The 24,419-nt window shown below is 36.5% G+C and overlaps 1 protein-coding gene across 1 annotated transcript in view; it reads left to right on the top strand.

The window, feature by feature from the left end:
• WDR64 (WD repeat domain 64) overlaps positions 1-24,419 on the top strand; it is a 151,201-nt gene that overhangs the window by 41,505 nt on the left and 85,277 nt on the right. Inside the window, exons 9-10 of the mRNA XM_068541664.1 lie at positions 10,106-10,185; positions 16,357-16,496. Coding sequence (XP_068397765.1) covers positions 10,106-10,185; positions 16,357-16,496 — 220 coding nt within the window. The remainder of the gene's footprint in view (positions 1-10,105; positions 10,186-16,356; positions 16,497-24,419) is intronic.

Raw genomic sequence — 24,419 nt, forward strand, 5'->3', positions numbered from 1 at the left:
ATTTGCTTATAGACATTTAAGGTCTTTTGTGGAGACTGGATTTTTAAAGAACACTGATTTCCGCATGCTGCCAAAATCCATGATAATAATAAATACTCTAACACTGCAAGAAAGGAAAGGCACAAGTTTTCCTTTGGGAACAATTTGTACGGGCCAATATTCCCTTTTCCAAGTATTAGGATCTGTCAATCAAGTGGTGAATGCTTGTATTAGGTCTTAATGAAATATTAATAGGTCCCTTCTTTTTGTCAGCAAAAACATGCCCTTCAACTGACATGATTCTAGGAAGATCTAATTCCCTTTTTTTTCCAGTGACGTATCCTCAAGAGCAGATTGAGTTAGTCGCACTCTCACACTCTTATTCCTTTTTATTTATTTATTTATTTATTTATTTATTTATTTATTTATTAACATCTTTATTGGAGTATAATTGCTTTACAATGGTGTGTTAGTTTCTGCTTTATAACAAGGTGAATCAGCTATACATATACATATATCCCCATATCTCTTCCCTCTGTGTCTCTCTCCCTCCCACCCTCCCTATCCCACCCCTCTAGGTGGTCACAAAGCACCAAGATATCTCCCTGTGCTATGCGGCTGCTTCCCACTAGCTACTGGTTTTACATTTGGTAGTGTATATATGTCTATGCCACTCTCTCACTTTGTCCCAGCTTACCCTTCCCCCTCCCTGTGTCCTCAAGCATCTTTATTCCCATCCTGCCCCTAGGTTCTTCATGACCTTTTTTTTTTTTTTAGATTCCATATATATGTGTTAGCATATGGTATTTGTTTTTCTCTTTCTGACTTACTTCACTCTGTATGACAGACTCTAGGTCCATCTACCTCACTACAAATAACTCAATTTCGTTTCTTTTTATGGCTGAGTAATATCCCATTGTACATACGTGCTACATCTTCTTTATCCATTCATCTGTTGATGGACACTTAGGTTGCTTCCATGTCCTGGCTATTGTAAATAGAGCTGCAATGAACATTTTGGTACATGACTCTTTTTGAATTATGGTTTTGTCTGGGCATATGCCCAGTAGTGGGATTGCTGGGTCGTATGGTAGTTCTATTTTTAGTTTTTTAAGGAACCTCCATGCTGTTCTCCATAGTGGCTGTATCAATTTACACTCCCACCAACAGTGCAAGAGGGTTTCCTTTTCTCCACACCTTCTCCAGCATTTATTGTTTGCAGATTTTTTGATGACGGCCATTCTGATTGGTGTGAGGTGATACCTCATTGTAGTTTTGATTTGCATTTCTCTAATGATTAATGATGTTGAGCATTCGTTCATGTGTTTGTTGGCAATCTGTATATCTTCTTTGGAGAAATCTCTATTTAGGTCTTCTGCCCATTTTTGGATTGGGTTGTTTGTTTTTTTGATATTGAGCTGCATGAGCTGCTTGTAAATTTGGGAGATTAATCCTTTGTCAGTTGCTTCATTTGCAAATATTTTCTCCCATTCTGTGGGTTGTCTTTTTGTCTTGTTTACAGTTTCCTTTGCTGTGCAAAAGCTTTTAAGTTTCATTAGGTCCCATTTGTTTCTTTATGTTTTTATTTCCATTTCTCTAAGAGGTGGGTCAAAAAGGATCTTGCTGTGATTTATGTCATAGAGTGTTCTGCCTATGTTTTCCTCTAAGAGTTTGATAGTGTCTGGCCTTACATTTAGGTCTCTAATCCATTTTGAGTTTATATTTGTGTATGGTGTTAGGGAGTGTTCTAATTTCATTCTTTATATGTAGCTGTCCAGTTTTCCCAGCACGACTTGTTGAAGAGGCTGCCTTTTCTCTATTGTATATTCTTGCCTCCTTTATCAAAGATAAGGTGACCATATGTGCATGGGTTTATCTCTGGGCTTTCTATTCTGTTCCATTGATCTATATTTCTGTTTTGGTGCCAGTATCATACTGTCTTGATTACTGTAGCTTTGTAGTATAGTCTGAAGTCAGGGAGTCTGATTCCTCCAGCTCCATTTTTCTTTTTACCCTTGTATCCCATTCCATTTTCACTTATGTGCAAACACAGACACACACACACTCAGATGCAACCATTCTTTGGATTGAATAAATCTTTTTATTTATATGTTTTCTTCAAAATTAAAGTTAATATGTATTTTTTTATTTATGTAATGTTATTGTAGGGAATTTAAATTCCTCCTCTCTACAGTGTTCTGTAGATTTGGTACTTTGTAGCTGTAAACACTTAAATTATCTAGGTTTTCTTTTTCAAACTTGCCAGTACTTTCTGGTCTTAGGTCTGAAGAGCATCTATTTTGCAATAGGCAGGAGTTTGTCTTTGAGCTCAATTCCGAGCTTCCTAGTATTTACCATATCTCCCAGAATTTGGCCCAAGAGGGTCAGGAAACTGTGAGACAAAAATACACAAACTCAGCAAATAATGATCATTGATCTATTCTGTCAAACTCTGGCTGACTTTTCAACTACTTCCTTGGGTCACTCTCCTAAATCTAGAAGCTAAAGAGATTTCTCAAGTGATACAGTGTAATCATGTTTTCCAGAACTGTCAGTGCCATTGAGGAGTCATTTCAATAGAAAGAGAGTTGAGTCCACTCCATCCTTAGATTCATCATATTCCTATCTCTGCAATTTCCTATAATGTCTTAAGCTGAGACAGATGAAACTGCATTTATACTAATTCATAATTGGCCAGCTGTTAAAATGGAAGCCAGTACAGCTCCCAGAAAGGCAGGAAAAAACTCCTCTCAAAAAAATTTTTCCATTTAAGAAATGATTACCATTCTGCTCATAATTTTGTATGGTAATTTCACAAATGTACCAGCAGGAAAATGAACATATGCTATTAATATTGCCATGTAAAGAATGTTGGCCTATTTCAAGACATAAGTTGAACCATTAACCCTTTAATAGCTTGGCAATTCCAAGAGATGAGCAACTAACTACTTAGCATTACTCTTTATTAGTTACCCAGCTTGGAGGCAGATTGTAATATTAGAAAGTATGTAGTGGTTCTCAGTAGGGTTGCTATGGAGCCAGTCAGAACTGGTTTCTGTCTGGCACTCAAGGCTTTGTGACCATTGAACACGTTACCATTAGCTCTACTTAGTCTCAGTTTTTCCATCTTTAAATGGGAATGAATATACCTACCTTGTAGTGTTATAAGGTATGTAAAAATTAACCTAAGTTACTCAGGTAAAGTGCCTAGCTTAATGCATGGTATATATAGTTAGTGCTCAATAAATGTAAGTTCCTCTTTTTGTTCCCTTAATAAAGATACTGAAATACATCAGAAAATGAATTTTAATACTGATATCAGGTGGAGTAACTGTAGACCTGTACTGGTTTGTGCTTTGTGTTCCCACTTCTATAGTAGGGGTCAGAAAACGGCATGTGCCATGTCCAGTGGGCCATCTGTTTTTGGAGCATCTGCAAACTAAGAATAGGTTTTACATTTTTAAATGGTTGAAAAAATCAAAAGAAGAATAATATTTCATGACCCATGAAAATTATACGAAATTCAAATTTCATTGCTCATGAAGTTATATGGGAACACAACCATGCTCACTTGTTTACGTATTATTTACAGCTGTTTTTGTGCTACAGTGGCAGAGAGTAAATAGGAAAGTGTCAAATATTTATTATCCGGATCCTTAAAGAAAAAGTTTACCATACCCTGATCTAAAGTTTTCTATTGCACCTTCTCTTGTTCTTTGGGAATAGGTACAATATGGATTAATCACAGGCAGTAATCCAGAGTGAGGACCACTATTTTTAAAAAATACCTTTACCTGAGGCACTCAAATTTCCTGCCTTACATCATCAAGGAGGAAATAAAAATGACTTCTTCTTTGTCCCCTGCATTCCTCCCATCTACCCCCACCCCAAGGGAAGATAAGAGAGGATACAAGCTTGCTCAATGGCCCTTCACCTTTAGCAATTACATGATCCCCCTGGAATGCTTTCCTGTCTGAGCATCGTATTACATTCAGTGAATAACCCTAATTATGTAACATTCCATCTGATTACCCCTCTTCCCTCCCCAGATCAGAGCTCACGAATTTGTGTAACATTAGCAGGGAAACTGAGATGAAGTATGCTATGATTCAGGCAAGGTCTTTTGATAGTAGAGTGTTTGGGTTTTTTTTTTTTTTTTTTTTCATTTTGAAGAAATTATTAGAAAATGTTTCTCCTTCAAAAGTACTATTATCTCAGGGACAAATTCAGAGGGAACTTTCCAGAATCAATATATTTCTATTCTGTGTGACTCTGAAAACTAGTACAGTATTGTCAACCAGTGGTATTTGTTCCTGAAGGGTATTCAAACATATTTATTAGGAGCCTTCTGTGTTCAAAGTCCCATGGTATCTACATTTTATTTTGTTATGGAATGGACAATATGGGCCAACATTGTACATAAGACTATGAGTCTAGTGCTATCTTGCTGTGGTCAGTGTTTAGAGGTGGGTCCCCCTGAGGCATCCTAGATGAGAGGGTGGTCCCCCCACACCCCTGACCTACCACCCCATCCCTGAGGAGGGACCATGGTGTGGGGGACCTGAGCTCAAGTCCAAACACCAAACCAGATATCTCACTGCACTGTAAGATGTTGAGTGAAAACTCTCTTCATTCTTCAGATGTAAAATGCTGTGGAAATACTAGTTAATATTATCATAACTTTCTCAGAGAACACTCTGGTATGTACCAGTTAGAGTAAATTACACCTAGTTACAGAATAAGAAAGCAATCTGTTAAAAACTATGCAGTTGAATATGTATATAAAATATCTGTGAAAAGCAGCTCATGTTTTAAGTTTTTTCCCAGTTGAAATCAATTATATGAATTTTCTTAGTTGAAACTGGCTTTACTGAAAGACACAGTTCATCCATCTCTAGTCCATTTAATTATGTGGGCCAGGAAAATAGATTAATTTTATCTAATGGGCAGGTATTTTAAAAAAACAAACAAAAATTTAATGGGAAGTATGTATGATCCCCATTTTACATGCTGAGACATTGACGTAAAAATGTTTGATAGATCCATAATCAACTAACAGAGCATTAAATGTTTCTTTTCCTGTTATCTTAGAATTTCAGCTAAAGTTCCATTTAAAGAAAGATATACTAAACCATCCTCACAGAATTATTAGAAGGTAGTCAGACCAGTCCCATGACTCTTATCTTATCAGTCACCCACAGCAATGAAGAAACAACAAGCAGTTCTAAAATACTTGAAAAGAAGGATGCAGTTACCTAGCTGTGGAACTATGGGGAATGCTGAGGCATTTGGTCTGCCATCCCCAGGGTGAGAGTGGCGGTTGGGAGAGAGGTTCCCCCACCTCAGACCACAGGAGGAGAGCCCCAGGAGAGGCTCCTCCAGGACAACCTGCTCCAGGAGAGCCAAAAAACACGGGGAAATATATCTGGCTCCCCAGGGGCTACTTGCTGAGGCCCCAAAGCACACAGGCTCACCTTAGGCAAGTTTGACAGGTGACATATGCACATTATGACCACTACTTGCTTCCCCATGGGGAATTCTGAAGGCTGCAGGCTGCACCATATTATGACATGCGGCCCTGAGCACTTTTGCCTTCATGTGTCCCTCCCACCATAACGCTATCGATATTGCACATTATTTTTGATATAATTTCAAAGACTTCAACTTTTTTAATGTTTTAGGCTCTAAGAATTTTATTTTTTCTGATATGAGAAAAAATTAAAACACTTCTCTTGACCCTAAACTTAAATTTTTTCCTTTGATTTTAAGAACAATTAGAACATTTCTGTGGGCCCCCAAAATTACTGTGGGCCCTAAACTCTGCACCTGCTGTGCCTAATGCACACATTCCTACCTGGCAGGAGGGACCCAAGACAATAGGGTGGGGCTGCATTCAGGTTGACACTGTCCTGCACGACTAGCCTGTGTGAATTTCCTGTGGGCCACAGTCAGTGGTTTAGCAGGAATTTCCCTTCCTAATGGAAACTGGTCCAAGAAGACTTGTTGCTGGGGCAAGATGATGTACTAAGAGGCTGTGTTTGGAGACAAGGGTAGAAGAAAATAATGCCATTCCCAGTTTATACCTAATCGAGTTCAGTTCATTCAGTCAACCAGAAAAACATGTCATTGGCACAAGTGTAAATAAGTCAGCAGAGATAAGTAGAAACTACTTCTTATCTGGAACGTTTAAACATTTTCAAAATTCTAAATTCTGATTTTAGATTTATGTTACTGAATTAGGGCTGCTTTTCATGAACTGTGAATAAGTAGTCATTTGAATAAAGTAGGACTATAGTTTACCTTTGCATTAGCTAGTCAGAAAGATTACTACTATAAGCTAGATATAAATTTTTTGGAAGAAAAAAATCTTAAAATATCTTAGAAGTATCTTTTTACATAGAAGTAGTATAATCTATTGCTCTGTTTATTTAGTAAACTTCCCACTTAGGACTTAACTACTGATACTTCGTGTTACTTTTGAACTTTAAAACAAAAAAAGCTATTTTTTTCTCCTCTAAATGATCATTCTCACTTATTAAAATTGGAAATTTTGTCTAAACTATCGCTATTTTATCATCGTGTATGTTTTTTAAAATATAGGAGCTGTCTCATTCAGAGGTTGCAAACTGGTAGTCTCACGAGCTAAATGCAACCTGCAAATGGTGTTTTGTTTGGTAGCATTTAGGGTCATTTATTTGTTTAGTCTTGTCAGCTGGCTCTGAGCCTTGGCTCCCCCTTTCCACAGGACATGCACTCTCCGTGCACGCCCTGTAGTTTCCTAGCCAGCCTGCTTCACCCATCTAGTTCACCTGCCTGGCTCCTGTACACATCTTAACTAATGAACACTCACTTCTGCTATCACAGTTCACTGATGTTTCCTCTAGACCAGTGCTGGACATTCAGTTTGTACTCAGTAAATTTTGTTGAGGCCCTACTGAGTGCCCCCAAAAATTCTTTCTCAGGCCTTGTTGTCATTGGGGAATTTCTCTCTCTTGATTACTTCCCTTTCAGAGTATACTTTTAGCTCACTATGCCCTCTCCCCAACTCCTTTGCCAACTGCAGACATTCTTTAATACAGAAATCTAATGCTTTAATAATCTTAGGTAAGGCAGGAACAATTTTCAAACATACCATCCTGAACATTTCCAATATGGAAATTCTATAGTCAACAACCTTCAATGAATCCATAAATTCAGATCTATTTCTCCCACAACCCTCTAGCTGCTCTAATTTCACTTCTTCCCCCACACGGGGGAGCTACACTACTGATTGGAAAGTACAATGAGTCATTGGAGTCTTTGTTCACGTACTTTCCTCCGCCCCAACCCAGGGGCCACTGATAACGGTTATGCAGGTTGTGTGCTGCACAGTGCTGGACATCACTCATATAAGCTATGCAGTGGCCTGCTGGACTCCTACCCAGCCACATCCACACAGAAAGCATAAAATCAAAGATTTTAAGTAATAGAAGCTATTTAAGCTATATCCAATCCTTGGTCTCATAAGTGGGGAAATTGTAGTTCAGCAAAATTAAGTGACGCTTCTAATGTCATGTATTTAGCCACAGAATGTGACCAAAATCTAGGCCTCCTGACCTCAACCCTGGGTGCATTCTAAGTCCACTTCACCAGTTTGCCCTGTCATGCTCCATCCATTTTATGACAGGTCCCTACAGAAGTCTGCCCTTCCCACCACCTCCTCTTACTGGGGCTCCTGTTAAAAAAAAATAAAATCAGAAAGAGCTCTCATATTCTTTCTTGAAACTATCAGGAACCAACTCAAAAGCAGGGTGCATATACCCCAGAGGGAATGCAAGATGAGCCATCAGAAAGTGGGTAGAAAATTCTAGAAATTCCCTTTCTTTTAAATTTTTATCTCATATTTATTGCTGTTTGTTTATAATATGCATACTATATTAATTGTGTAATATATGTATATAATTTACAAGTAAATGTTATAGGCATATATGTGAGAAAACATTTTGGAAAAAAATTTAATATGAATTTCTGAGCCCCTTGGAGATTCCAATTTACTAAGTTAGGGATAGGATCAGGAATTTATATTTTAGCATCCAAAGTGATTCTGATTCCAAGTTTAGGAACCACTGCTCTAAGGTCATGAGAATTTCTGACCTAAGTAAAGAGGTTAATGAAGTTAACCTCTAAGTTAAGAGGTTGATGAAGTTGGATGTAGGGGTCTAAGGAATACTCTTTACCTTAGGTTTAAGGAAGAATAAAAAGTAAAATAATTGGAAAAACTACACATGATCCATGGTTTCCAGTAAGAGCCTCTTACATAAATTCCTGAATTTAGTTGAGCAAATTTTTTCTTCATAATTTTTCTGACATTAAACAAAGTTGTTTCAGCCAAATCATATATCTGCATCTTCCCAAAGACTGCAATTCAGACTTCATTTACATGCTCTCTCATTGACTTTGTGATTGTGTTCTGAGAACTCTACAGCCTGTGTTTAATTCATATCCATTTCTTTTATAACCTAAATCCACGTTGGGCACTTATAATGAAAATTTATTTTCACCTGAAGTTTAGGGTGATAATTGCAAGCCAAGAGGCTTCTGGGTATTGCCCCTTAGGTTTATTATCTCAAAGATAACCCCCAAATATAAGCTACATAGAAGTTATGCTTTATGAGGTCCAGTTTTTATAAAGAGCCACATTTAAAGAAGTGTAGTCTAGTGGGCAAAAAGAATTAAAAAGAAAGTGCAATATAATTTAAAATTACAAATACATGTACCCCTTGACTTGCAATACCACTTCTAAGAACTTGTCTTTTAGAAATACATACATATGAAATGGCACTTTTATAAGAAAGACTGCTAGTTGCAGTATTATTTGTAATCACAAAAAATTTGAGACAGCTTGATGTCCCTCAGAAATTAAATGATGATTTAGTCTTACAAAGGAATACTCTATGACAATTAGAAAAAAGAATGAGAAAGTTTTTTACCTACTGATTTGGAAAGATCGTCAAGATATATTATTAAGTGAAAAAAACCAAGGAACAGAATAGTATATACTACCATTTTATTTAAGAAGAAAGAAAAGAAAAGGAAACATACAAGGCAAGAGGAGACTAAGGTCAGGAGCTTTATGCCTAAGGGAAAATAACATGGTACTATACTAGAAAATAACACAAAAGACTTTATTTAGTTGGTGGGGGCAGGAGGATGGAGTCCAGGAAAGGCCTTTCTGAGAAAGTGATATTTAAGCTGACACTTACAGGAGGGTGGCTGTTAGTGTGGCTAGGATCCAGGGGAAGAAAATCTTTGGTCTGTGCAGAAGCTCTTGAGGAGGAAGAGAGTTCAGTGAGGCCAGAAATAGGCTAAAGAGACCACATGGCTGGATCCAGGGGAAGAGGAGGGCATGGAGTGAGCCTGAAAAGGTGACAGGGACCACCCAGCACCATATGGGCCTGGTGGGCCAGGTGAAGGAACCTGGTGTTTCTTAGAGCATCAGGAATCCACTGGAGAAAAGTGATGTGATCCAACTCACGTTTTAGAAAGATCACTTTGGCTGCAACTTGACAGCAGGATTTGGAGTGGGATTGGGGAAAGGGAATGGGAAATAGTAGAAGCTGAGAGAATAGCAGCTTATTGCAGTAGTTCCAGTGAGAGGGGATGGAGAGTTGAACCAAGACATTGTGGCGGAAATGGGAAGAAGTGGTCAGATTTCATGTCTGTTTAGGAGGTAAAATCAACAAGACTTGACAGCAAGTTGGAGGTGGGTAGTGAGCGAGGGGGAAGTGTCCAAATACATTCCTGCCATTCTGTGGTACTACACTCATTTAGCTGAGCAATATACTTTCTGGCTTAAGATGTGATATATCTCTGCCCATCCTTAACACCAGCACAACCTCAACTCCAGGGTGGAGGAAAGGATTTCTTTTTAAACAGAAACAATGCAAATGCTGCATTAATATCATATTATGGAGTAAGCAGATTCTGTGGGTCAGTGAGAATTTAATCTTTGCTTATAATATTTTCTGTGGGTAAATGGATTCATAACAACTTAGAAGTGAGCCTCTTGAACACAATCTATTTATAAGTTGGAATTAGCTTTATAAGGAAAAATATACAAGTTTTATATCTAATTTGTGTTTTGCAGGCCTGTCAGAGAGTTTTCCATGCCAAGAGGAGCAAACACTTTTTGTTACAGTATAAAAGCAAATGTGATTGTCACAGGAGGTAAGAGGACATTTCATGTTACACAGAGATTTTCTACTTTGCAAACAGTGCTCTCCTTAATTAACACAGTTATAGAGTTTCATACAGTTATACCATTTTACTGCTAGAAAAAACTTTTACAGAATTTTAAAGTTTGTATAAAGTCAAATCTGTCATTCTTTTTCTTTGTGGCTTTTTGATTTTGTAGCACACTTAGAAAGGCCTTCCTCAGCCTGTGAATGTGTGAAACAAATTCTTCCGTATTTACTATAATTTTTTGTTTGTTTTACATTTTACCTTTAAATCTTTAATCTCTCTAGAACTTGTTTCAATGTTTGAGAGCATGAATTCCTAGCCTGGGGCCCATGTGTGGGCTTTAAGGGAGTCCTACAGCTCCTGCCGCTGAATACTTGTGTGTCTATGTGCATTTTTCTGGAAAGAAAGTCCAAAATTTTATCAAATCCTCAAAAGAGTCCCTGACAAAAAGGTCAAGAGCCAATGGTTTAGCATTAACAGAGAAGAAGACCAAGGATAGAGTGTTGAAAAATACCAACATTTAAGGGCTAAGATTATCTGCTGAGAGTAGGAGGAAAGATGACAAATATAAGAAACTTGAGGGGAAAGGTGGCGGACTGAAATATTCTTCTGGCCTCAGACTCCTTATCTATCAAGCTGAGGTTCTAAGACTGTGATGGCTTTCAGCCTGGGCTCTGGAGTCAGATTGTCTAGGAACAAATCCTGGCTCTCTTACTGGCAAGCTGTATGGCCTTGGATAGGTTATTTAACTCCTGTATGCTTCAATCTCACCTGCAAAATGGAGCTGATAATAATACCTACTCATAAAGGTATTATAAGAATAAAGTACTTACACAGGGTTTTGCACATAATAAGTCTTCAATCCAAATTTGCTAATACTGATGCTAACAATAACAAAAAAACACACCTACTTCATATGGTAGTGTTTAAGATTAATTGAGCTAAGGTATGCCTGGCACATAGTAGGTTATCAATAATTATTAATTCAATTCATTTACAACACTTAGGTACAATCACTTTGATCAACTTATACAGGTTTTGTTGGAATAAATTGAAATCTGCAGTTCATTAGGAGGCTGTTACAGAAGTCATGAGTGAGATGGTGAGGGTCTGAGTTATTGTAGATGCTATAGGAAAAGAAAAGGAAGAGTCAGTCTCTAAGACATGGAAAAATAAATTATTCATAAGACCTGGAGACAGAATGATATTGGGGATTAATAAAAGGGAGCAGCCAGCTCCAAGTTTGTAAGGAGGGAAACATAGAAGAATAGCAGTTGCATTGATAATTACATAGAAATTGAGAAGAGGGTGCTTATATGGAGAAAGAATGCAAACAAAATTTCAATTTTGAACTTAAATACTTAAATATCAAGTGTCAATTAGACATCTGAGAGGATATTCCTACTGGTGATGGGAAAAGATCTGGCTGGAGATAGGAGCTGTTAAGGACTCTGTAGGCTGCCTGCGTGTTGGAGAAGATGAGCTCCCAGAGGCTCCTCAAGGAGATCAGGGTCACCTTAAAGGAAACAAGGGGCATGTAGACTTGAAAGATGTAAATGAGCAAAACAGAAACCCAGACAAATACACATCAAGAAAATGGCCTATACTGGAGATCTGAACTTTAAAAGAGCAAAAAAGATTTTAAAAAAGAAGAAGAAACCCTGCCATCAAAAACATCAACAAATATACCATTTGGTAAATGCTTAGAGCACACATATTCACTAAAGGAGGCGAGATGTTAGATGAATAAGTGCTATTGGCCTCCTTCCATGTAAGATTTCTTCAAATTTCTTCTCCCAAAACACACACAGCAGGCAATATTTGGTTTCCTACCAAGAGTATCCTGCCTCAGCCGTGAGGGACACATAATGATAGCTGCACTTTCACTTCATGACAGGGTAGTCTCCTTTGAGGACATAAAGTTAATTTTCTTTCACGTACACTGTGCATTTAAAGTTTATACTTAAATCCGTCCTCAGCTTTGGGCCTGCCACAACACTTACTTAAAATTAGATTGTGGTTCAAATCTTATTTTTAAAAATTTTATAGTAGTCTGCTATAAACTAATATTAGCAAAACTAATAAAAACAGTGAACTAGAAGATAGAAGAACTGGGTTTAGTCATAGCCTGGCCACTAACCAACTGTATGATTTTCAACAATCACTTAATCTCTGCATGGTGCTCATTTTCCTTATCTGGTAAAATGAAGAAGTTAGACTACATAAATTTTAAGATTCTTTTGAACGTAATACTATGATACTATTGTTTTAAAAACTTCCTGTTCATAGGGAGATAAACTAAATTGTCCTTTTGACAAATTGGAGCCCAGTTTTCCAATTAGATGTTATTCAATATATAGCCACAGCTTCGTGTATTCAGAAATACAAAGCATTAACTGGTCACAAACCCACATTTCAGTTAAGGACATCAAGAAAAGAAAGAAAGGTGTCTGGATAAGAACCTGAAAAGCAATATGTGGGAGTCACGGCTTAGACTGGGGGCAAGTTTCCTGACACTCAATACTGATGATTCTAAGCACACACAGGAATCCAACTCTTTAAGCTGTACTAATTAAGGCTATCATGTAGAGAGCTCCACAATGAGATCTATAACACATAAGGGAGCAGAAGAAATACTAAAATTAGATGTTTTCCATAAAAGAAGTAGAATGCTTGTATCATAATTTCCTGATCCCCCATTGCCCTTTCTTGACTATCTTGGCTCATTACTTGCAATGGTCCTGGCCGGAAGTCAGAAGGAGGGAGTAGTTGCTCCAAGAGGTGAGGGAAGGAGAGTATATTGGTGGTGAGAGAGTAAGCAGCAAAATTGCCTGAGAATCAGACTGCAGTGTATGCTGCATTCACCGCAGCTTGTCTTCAGCTAGATAAAAGCAATGGCCTCTGACCTGCTTCAACCTGAGCCCTGCACACAAAGCTTTTGAAAAAGTAGTACTTAAATACATGGCTACAGTGAGATTTGATATCTAAAATCTGATTGTTCTGAAAGATATGCTGTCACATTTATCTTAACCAATTCCTTTGGACAAACCCTTGTTCCCACACAAAAGAATGCAAAACATAAGAATGGACCTGGGCTTCCCTGGTGGCTCAGTGGTTAAGAATCCACCTGCCAATGCAGGGGACATGGGTTCAAGCCCCGGTCCAGGAAGATCCCATAGGCTGTGGAGCAACTAAGCCCATGCACCACAACTACTGAGCCTATGCTCTAGAGCCTGCGAGGCACAACTACTGAAGCTCGCGTGCCCAGAGACTGTGCTCTGCAACAAGAGAAGCCACCACAATGAGAAGCCTGTGCACCGCACCAAAGAGTAGCCCCCACTCACCACAACCAGAGAAAAGCCCATGAGCAGCAACGAAGACCCAACATAGCCAAAAATAAAATAAATTTTAAAAAATTAATTAATTAATATTTTTAAAAAAAGAAAAAAGGAACAGCCCAACTTTTGTATACTTTGTAGTCTTAAGTATTTTACTCAATTCTGGAAAAAAAATGTGTTTGGTAATGTTTTGGGACTCAAACCACTTCAGTGCTTATGGATTAAAGCATTTGACTCTCACTAACCTCAGTGTTAATTATTATAAGATCCCCATTTCAGCTTTGAAAACTTGCTAATTATAGTGTTTCTAGCACTCTTACAAAGGCAAGAAAACATTTAGCAGTGTGACTGACAAGCAGCTAATTCTTTTCACCATGTGTAATTTATTGAATTGCCACAGTTATGGAGCCTCTGTTAGTAGAAAATGCAAATCCTCAATAACTGAAAACACATTTTTCTCAGGAGAATACTCTTGTTGATTGCTCCATGTGCAGTATGTAGCAGCTGATGACTCAAAATATCCTCTAAAAGCAGATTTGCTAAACATAGTTGAATGTGTTAAATGTGTAGGGACATTTGATGAGCTTGAAAAAACAGAAGTTCTTGCAGAAGGAAAAAAAAAAGCCAAACCAGGACAAGGTATTTCCTGAGCATTATTTTGGTGAACATGAAGAAGTTTTTACCCAATAGTTGTCTCTACTGGCCATTTTAAGAATTAACCTCCTAATTTGGAAGGTCTAGTATATAAAAACAATTATCTGCCATCCCAAATATCTTGGGGACTCTGCATGCATTTGTTCATGTTTCATTCAACAAACATTTATTACACAACTGCTCTGGACTAGACATGATAAACCACATAAAGATCAGGTTGAATTTCTAATATTCAAGGATTCAAAATCTAAAGTACAAATAAGGCATGTTTATAGATAGCTATAAATTGGAGCATGAGACAGCTGATTAATAATAATAATAATTAATAATAATAATAATAATAATAATAATGCAGTTGAAATACTGTATGCATTTAGAGGTTAGTATTGTGTCTCTCTGTACATTCTGGGTCCAAAAAGTAGCCACACAGACTATATAAGGATTTCATTACTATCAATGAAAAGCAAGCAGAGCTGGAGGACCTCTGGTAGTAGATAATAGAGAACCTCTGGAAGATTGAGTTTCCTTCACAATGCGTATTGAACAAAGCCCTTAGTTTAAAAGGCCTGGACATTTCTCAGGTGGCACTCGTCTATTGAATCCTTCTGCATGTAATATACAAGTCATAGATTTTCTTCAGGGGATAGCCTGGTCTCATCCTTCAGGAGTGACAGTGCCCATTTCAGCAGTTACCCTGGCCAACATTATCTAGGATGATTTATGGGCCTGAGGCTTAGGGTTCTGAACATACCTGAGAAATGTGATACTTCTTAGCCATAGACAGTGAAAAGCAAATCAGGCAAGATACTGCATTATTGGAATTACTCAGTTTTAATAATGTAACTGATAACCAATTTTACTGGGTCTAAAACAGTACTTTGTTTTATATCTGCTAATTGTATCTCCTGTGAATTGTTTGACTGTATCTTATACCCATGATCTATTATAATTCTGATATTAAAAATTAAAACTTAATACAAATTTTATTATCATATATGTTTATACACACACATCTAGTTATATCATAAAAACTGCCAGCCATTCACCAAACCTATATTATCTCTTACTGGATATACAGCTAGACTACATTTCCCAGACTAGAAAGTGCATTCAATATAGCATCCTGTAATTTCTTGATAAAAATACATTTTAAAACAGTGATTTCTGTATTTGGGCAACATTTATAATATATTTTTATTTGTGTACATTTTATGTGTGATAGCGATTCTATTTTTGTTGAGAAAAAGTATTTTCTGAAAATAATTCAAAGTATTTAAATATAAATGGAAAAATGTTATTCTTAACTCTGAAAATAAAATGTTTATTCGTGGGACTTCCCTGGCCATCCAGTGGTTAAGACTCCTCACTACGATTTCAGGGGGAACAGGTTCGATCCCTGGTTGGGGAACTAAGATCCTGCATGCCGCATGGTGCGGCCAAAAAAAAAGAAAAAAGAAAAAAGAAAAAAGAAGTCTGTTTGTAAGAGAGAAAAAGAAGTTAATGGTGACAACCTATAGGGTGTGGAACTAGGGATTATAAGGGAAAAGAGGACATTTTTACAATAATTATACCCTTCCATATTGTTTAAATCTTTTACTATTACCTATATGATTTTAACAATTAATAAAATCTTATCTATGCCATGATAGTAACTGTATATAAATTTTGTATGCTCATGAGTATGTGCTAGAAAGGAAGATGGAAAAACGAAAACAGCTGATTTGTTATAATGGTAAAGATTATGTGCAATTTTTCACTTCCTTTGATTCCTTTTATTATTATAATGCTTGCATAATTTAAAAATGTAGAAACAAAAGAACAGCTGTCTTAAGTTCTTTGGGGAAGTAAAGTATAAATAGTACATTAATGCATGAATGAGTAGGAAAGTGTTAAATCAAGAAAAGGACTCATAGAATATTTATGAGAATTCACATTTATATATGTAAATAAAATGATTACAAAACAGCCTTGACAAGAAGAAGCAGATCCAAAACAAGGCTAGACTCTTAGCAAGTCAATCATAGACAGCATCCTGGAAGAAACAGACTGTGATTTGATATTAGAAGAAAGATAAGGATATGATTAAGGGTGAGAGAGATTCTTTAAACAATGACCATCTGCAACTCTTGAGAAAATAAATAATCTTCACATGTCCTTCTTTCAGGAGATGATAAAGTGCTCCGGTTGTGGCACCCCAATATCAGCACCAAGCCAGTGGGGAAACTTGTGGGGCACATGTTCAGTATCACCGAGATTGTAACAAATGAGAAAGACCAACATGTCATCAGCCTATCTTCTGCAAAGGTAACAAAAAGAAAACAACAAAAATGAAACAGAACAATTCTTTCCCTTAAAATTAACTATTGGAAAACCTAGAATACATACAATTTTTGACTGAAATGGCTGATAGTCACTGAGAAAAATATTGTCAATTTGGAAAAGGAAATGATAAGTCACTGTGCTCTGTTTCTATTGATTTCAGCATAAGAAAGGACATATTTAAAGACAAGAATAAAAGGAATACAACATTAGGAAGAGAGCCATTATCCTCAATAGTAGAACACAATATAGCCCTCCCATGATCATTAAAGACAGAAAAAATAAGGATTTCTAGACATAGATAACAAACTTATGGTTATGAAAGGGGAAAGGGAGTGGGGGAGGGATAAATTAGGAGTTTGGGATTAGCAGATACAAACTACTATATATAAAATAGATAAACAACAAGGTCCTACTGTATAGCACAGGGAACTATATTCAATATCCTGTAATAAACCATTATGAAAAAGAATATGAAAAACAATATATAACGTATAACTGAATCACTTTTTTGTGATTTGTGTGTAAATCAACTATACTTCAATTTGTGTGTAAATCAACTATACTTCAATTTGTGTGTAAATCAACTACACTTCAATTTTTAAAAAAGCAAAGAAGGAACAAAGACGGATTTCTGTTGTTATTGCTATTACTACACAGTGTTTTAAATGTTCTAAATAATGTAATAAAAAAAGAAAAATGAATTACAACTATTAGAAATGAGGAGACTGCATATTTGCAAATAATGTGATTGCTGGAAAAATTCAAAAAGTTTTAGAGCAGATAAATTTGGTAAAGTTGCTGGTTATATTGATAATAGCAATTTATAAAAATAAATTTCTGTGTAAGAGCAGAAACAGAAAAAAATGGTCAAAGGGGTAGTAGCATTCACAAGAGCAAAAATGTATGAAATGCCTAGAAATAATCTTAACAAGCAATATTCACTATTAATATTGTTAACTACGAAGTTCTTCTGAGGTACTTTTATTTAAGAACATGAATTTAGGGACTTTCCTAAATGGGAGTAGTGTACTGTAAAAGATATTCTCCATCAAATTAAGCTATACACTTAATGTTATTCAGGATTATTTAGACATTACTTTGCCAAATTTAATGTAAAGGTGTTGACATAAAAGAATATCCTAGAAACTTTGGAAAATATGATTACAAGATGACACTTTCCCTATCAGATATTAAAAATTACAGTAAAACCTCAATAAATAAAACAGAACAGCAGTCAGTGCAGCAGTAGACACATCTATGAAACAAAAGAGAAAATTCACACATGAGTGTGAATGGGAATTTCGTATATGATAAAAGTAGCATTTTAAATCTGTGAGCAAAGGATTGTTCATTAAATGTTGGGAAAACTGATTAACTATATTAGGAAAAAATAAGTAATCAGATCATCATTTCATAATTAACAACAAAATGCATTCCATACGGATTAAAGATTTTAAATGTAAAATATAAAAACTTAGTAGTCCTAAAATTTTCCAGAAAAAAACACAGGTGAATATTCATGTAACCATCAGGTAATTCCTAGGCATAACACCTATGGCTGAAGAAAAAAAAATAAATGTGACTACATAAACATTCAAACTGTAAATTATTATAATAGCTATCATTTATCAAATGCTTACTAAGAGGCATGCACTGTGCTCATTATTTTACATCACAACTTATTTGATGCTAATAACAACCCTGTAATTATCTCAATTTTGCACATGTAAAGGAAAATGACATCTAAATAACTTGCATTAAATAAGTGTAGCCAATCCTGTATCTGTCCTGAGCCCAGACAGCCTTCCTATACCCATAAAAAAGGATAAAGAAAGATAGCAGAAGGGGGAAAAATGCAACAAAAATGACATAAACTGGAATAATATTCTTAAACAAACAAAAAATGTTAACAAATCAGTAGGAAAAAAGGAGGAGGGAAAACGGAGATGGCAAAGAATACAGACATGTTCACATAATACTGTTGGGGGTAAAGGTGGCAAAAATTCATGGGCTAATAAAATAAATTTTTATTCTAATAAAATAATCAAAGTGCCCAGAGATCTATGTAAAAGGATATTCATTGTGCTATTGCTTATATTGGTTTAAAAAATAAAAAAAGAAAAAGAATAAAAAGGAAAAGAAAAAGGGAAGGGAAATATTAGGGAGTGAGAAATTCAGTGTCTAAAAATAAGGTTTTTATCAGTAATTTATTTATTTTCCCTCAGTTTTATTGAAAAGTAATTGACGTATAACACTGTATGAGATTAAGGTGTATGTCATAATGATCTGACTTACATAAATCATGAAATGATTACCACAATAGGTTCAGTGAATGCTCATTATCTAATATTGATACAAAAAACAAGAAAATAAGAAAATACTTTTTAAAAAACTTTGTAATGAGAACTCTTAGGATCTAATCTCTTAATAACTTTCATATATACATCAGTGTTAGCTATAGTGATCATGCTGTACATTACATCCCTAGTATTTATTTACCTTCTAACTAGAAGTTTGCACCATTTGACCACCTTCCTCTAATTCCTCCTCCTCCCAAATCAGCAATTTATGATATATCCTTTTACATAATAAAATTGTCATATAGACTTTCAACATCATATAGATGAATATTGATATGAAAATATATAAACAACATATTATGTAAAACATAATGAAACAGTATGTAAGATATTAACTCATTTTAATATATATGTCTATCATACATTATCAAGGGTGATAGTGATTACATTGTAGCAAGATTGTAGATAGATCTAATTTTTTTTTTCCTTTCTGTGTTTTTCTTTTCTTTTTCTTTCTTTTATTTGTACCTCTCTTTTTTTGCAAAAACTATGCATTACTTTTATAATAAGGAAATTTTTAATTTTTAAAATGGTACTGGAAAGATAGTAAAAGTGTTGAGACACGAAAAATAAAACATATTATGAATTGAGACCTGGAGTCTCCTCTAGAGAGTTTAAAGAAAAGTAAGACATCTTTCTATCAAAAATTCAGGCCGATTTTACTGATTAGGCTCTGTAATTAACAGGGAAAGTCAGTCAGGTGACAAGGTGAGGCAAGGACTGGTCAAGCAGGAGATGTACAGAGAGAAAGAGAACAGGCATCTTCCCTGATGAGGAAACTGAACCCAGCTCATCTGCAGTGAAAACATGGAGTCCTAACCACTGGATGGCCAGAATTCCTTTAAATCCCTTAAATCCTTTTTAATTAAAAATTCCATTAAATTCCCTTAAATCCTTTTTAATTAAAAATTTCCCCAGATTGGTTCAAGATGTCAGAGTAGAAGGACATGCTCTTACTCCCTCTTGTGAGAGCACCGGAATCACAACTAACTGCTGGACAATCATCGACAGGAAGACACTGGAACTCACCAAAAAAGATACCTCACATCTAAAGACAAAGGAGAAGCCACAATGAGATAGTAGGAGGGGCACAATCACAATAAAATCAAATCCCATAACTGCTGGGTGGGTGACTCACAAACTGGAAAACACTTATACCACAGAAGTCCACTCACTGGAGTGAAGGTTCTGAGCCACATGTCAGGCTTCCCAACCTGGAGGTCTGGCAATGGGAGGAGGAATTCATAGAGAATCAGACTTTGAAGGCTAGCAGGAATTGATTGTAGGACTTTGACAGCACTGGGGGAAACAGAGACTCCATTCCTAGAGGGCACACACAAAGTAGTGTGCACATCGGGACCCAAGGGTAGGAGCAGTGACCCCATAGGAGACTGAATCAGACCTACCAGCTAGTGTTGGAGGGTCTCCTGCAGAGGTGGGGGGTAGCTGTGCCTCACCGTGGAGACAAGGACACTGACAGCAGAAGTTCTAGGAAGTACTCCTTGGTGTGAACCCTCCCAGAATCTGCCATTAGCCCCACCAAAGAGCCTGGGTAGGCTCCAGTGTAGGGTCGCCTCAGGCCAAACAACCAACAGGGAGGGCACCCAGCCCCACCCATCAGCAGACAAGCGGATTAAAGTTTTACTGAGCTCTGCCCACCAGAGCAACAGCCAGCTCTACCCACCACCAGTCCCTTCCATCAGGAAACTTGCACAAACCTCTTAGATAGCCTCATCCACCAGAGGGCAGACAGCAGAAGCAAGAAGAAGTAGAATCTGGCAGCCTGTGGAACAAAAACCACATTCACAGAAAGATAGACAAGATGAAAAGGCAGAGGGCTATGTACCAGATGAAGCAATAATATAAAACCCCAGAAAAACAGCTAAATAAAGTGGAGATAGGCAAACATCCAGAAAAAAATTCAGAATAATTATAGTGAAGATGATCCAGGACCTTGGGAAAAGAATGAAGGCAAAGATTGAGAACATGCAAGAAATGTTTAACAAAGACCTAGAAGAATTAAAGAACAAACAAACAGAGATGACCAATACAATAACTGAAATGAAAAATACACTAGAAGGAATCAATAGCAGAAAAACTGAGGCAGAAGAACAGATAAGTGACCTGGAAGACAGAATGGTGGAATTCACTGCTGCAGAATAGAATAAAGAAAAAAGAATGAAAAGAAGTGAAGACAGCCTAAGAGACCTCTGGGACAACATTAAATGCAACAACATTTGCATTATAGGGGTCCCAGAAGGAGAAGAGAGAGAGAAAGAACCTGAGAAAATATTTGAAGAGATTATAGTTGAAAACTTCCCTAACATGGGAAAGGAAATAGCTACCCAAGCCCAGGAAACGCAGAGAGTCCCATACAGAACAAACCCAAGGAGAAACACGCTGAGACACATAGTAATCAAATTGGCAAAAATTAAAGACAAAGAAAAATTATTGAAAGCAGCTAGGGAAAACAACAAATAACATACAAGGGAACTCCCATAAGGTTAATAGCTGATTTCTCAGCAGAAACTGTACAAGCCAGAAGGGAGTGGCATGACATATTTAAAGTGATGAAAAGGAAGAACCTACAACCAAGATTACTCTACCTGGCAAGGATCTCATTCAGATTCGATGGAGAAATTAAAAACTTTACAGACAAGCAAAAGCTAAGAGAATTCAGCACCACCAAACCAGCTCTACAACAAATGCTAAAGGAAATTCTCTAAGTGGGAAACACAAGAGAAAAAGAAGACTTACAGAAACAAACCCAAAACAATTAAGAAAATGGTCATAGGAACATACATATTGATAATTACCTTAAACGTGAATGTATTAAATGCTCCAACCCAAAAACACAGGCTCACTGAATGGATACAAAAACAAGACACACAAATATGCTGGCTACAAGAGACCCACTTCAGACCTAGGGACACATACAGACTGAAAGTGAGGGGATGGAAAAAGATATTCCACGCAAATGGAAATCAAAAGAAAGCTGGAGTAGCAATACTCATATCAGACAAAATAGACTTTAAAATAAAGAATGTTACAAGAGACAAGGAAGGACACTACATAATGATCAAGGGATCAATCCAAGAAGAAGATATAACAATTATAAATACATATGCACCCAACATAGGAACACCTCAATACATTAGACAAATGCTAACAACTATAAAAGAGGAAATCGGGCTTCCCTGGTGGCGCAGTGGTTGAGAGTCTGCCTGCCAATGCAGAGGACACGTGTTCGAGCCCTGGTCTGGGAAGATCCCACATGCTGCGGAGCAACTAGGCCCATGAGCCACAATTACTGAGCCTGCGCGTCTGGAGCCTGTGCTCTGCAACAAGAGAGGCCACGATAGTGAGAGGCCCGCGCACTGAGATGAAGAGCGGCCCCCACTTGCCGCAACTAGAGAAAGCCCTCGCACAGAAACGAAGACCCAACACAGCCATAAATAAAAAAATAAAATTAAAAAAAAAAAAGCAGTGTCTTTGCAATAATTAAAAAAAAAAAACTATTCACTGATAATTATGTCATTAACATGTTCCTGAAATCAGTGAATTATTTAAAAAAAAAAAAAAGAGGAAATCAACAGTAACACAATGATACTGGGGGACTTTAACACCTCACTTACACCAATGGACGGATCATCCAAACAGAAAATTAATAAGGAAACACAGGCTTTAAATGACACAATAGACCAGATAGATTTAAATGATATTTATAGGGCATTCCATCCAAAAACAGCAGATTACATTTTCTTCTCAAGTGTGCATGGAACATTCTCCAGGATAGATCACATCATGGGTCACGTATCAAGCCTCAGTAAATTTAAGAAAATTAAAATCATATCAAGCATCTTTTCTGACCTCAGCGCTATGAGATTAGAAATCAATTACAGGGAAAAAACCATAAAAAACACAAACACATGGAAGCTAAACAATTTGCTACTAAATAACCAAGAGATCACTAAAGAAATCAAAGAGGAAATAAAAAAATACCTAGAGACAAATGACAATGAAAACACATTGATCCAAAACCTATGGGGTGCAGCAAAAGCAGTTCTAAGAGGGAAGTTTATAGCAATACAATCCTACCTCAAGAAACAACAAACATCTCAAACAAACAATCTAACCTTACACCTAAAGGAACTAGAGAAAGAAGAACAAACAAAACCCAAAGTTAGCAGAAGGAAAGAAATCTTAAAGATCAGAGCAGAAAAAGTGAAATAGAAACAAAGAAAACAATAGCAAAGATCAATAAAACTAAAAGCTGGTTCCTTGAGAAGATAAACAAAATTGATAAACTATTAGCCAGACTCATCCAGAAAAAGAGGGAGAGGACTCAAATTAATAAAATTAGAAATGAAAAAGGAGAAGTTACAACAGACACCGCAGAAATACAAAGCATCCTGAGACTACTACAAGCAACATTATGCCAATAAAATGGACAACCTGGAAGAAATGGACAAATTCTTAGAAAGGTATAACCTTCCAAGACTGAACCAGGAAGAAATAGAAAATATGAACAGACCAATCACAAGGAATGAAATTGAAACTGTGATTAAAAATCTTCCAACAAACAAAAGTCCAGGACCAGATGGCTTCACAGGCAAATTCTATCAAACATTTAGAGGCAAATTCTATCAAACATTTCCATCCTTCTCAAACTCTTCCAAAAAATTGCAGGGGAAGGAACACTCCCAAACTCATTCTATGAGGCCACCATCACCCTGATACAAAAACCAGACAAAGATACTACAAAAAAAGAAAATTACAGAGCAATATCACTGATGAATATATCAATCAATGTGATACACCATATTAACAAATTGAAGAATAAAAACCATATGATCATCTCAATAGATGCAGAAAAAGCTTCTGACAAAATTCAACACCCATTTACGATATAAACTCTCTAGAAAGTGGGCATACAGGGAACTTACCTCAACATAATAAAGGCCGTATACGACAAACCCACAGCAAACATCATTCTCAATGGTGAAAAACTGAAAGCATTTCCTCTAAGATCAGGAACAAGACAAGGATGTCCACTCACCACTATTACTCAACATAGTTTTGGAAGTCTTAGCCATGGCAATCAGAGATGAAAAAGAAAAAAAATAATACAGATTGGAAAAGAAGAAGTAAAACTGTCACTGTTTGCAGATGACATGATACTATACATAGAGAAGCCTAAAGATGCCACCAGAAAACTACTAGAGCTAATCAATGAATTTGGTAAAGTAGCAGGATGCAAAATTAATGCCCAGAAATCTCTTGCATTCCTATACACTAATGATGAAAAATCTGAAAGAGAAATTAAGGAAACACTCCCATTTACCATTGCAACAAAAAGAATAAAATACCTAGCAATAAACCTGCCTAGGGAGAAAAAAGATCTGTATGCAGAAAACTATAAGACTTTGATGAAAGAAATTAAAGGTGATACAAACAGATGGAGAGATATACCATGTTCTTGGATTGGAAGAATCAATATTGTGAAAATGAGTATTCCTATGAAAAAACAATGAAACAGACCTCT

This window comes from Eschrichtius robustus, chromosome 3 (genome assembly GCF_028021215.1).
Source record: "Eschrichtius robustus isolate mEscRob2 chromosome 3, mEscRob2.pri, whole genome shotgun sequence".
Lineage (NCBI taxonomy): Eukaryota > Metazoa > Chordata > Mammalia > Artiodactyla > Eschrichtiidae > Eschrichtius > Eschrichtius robustus.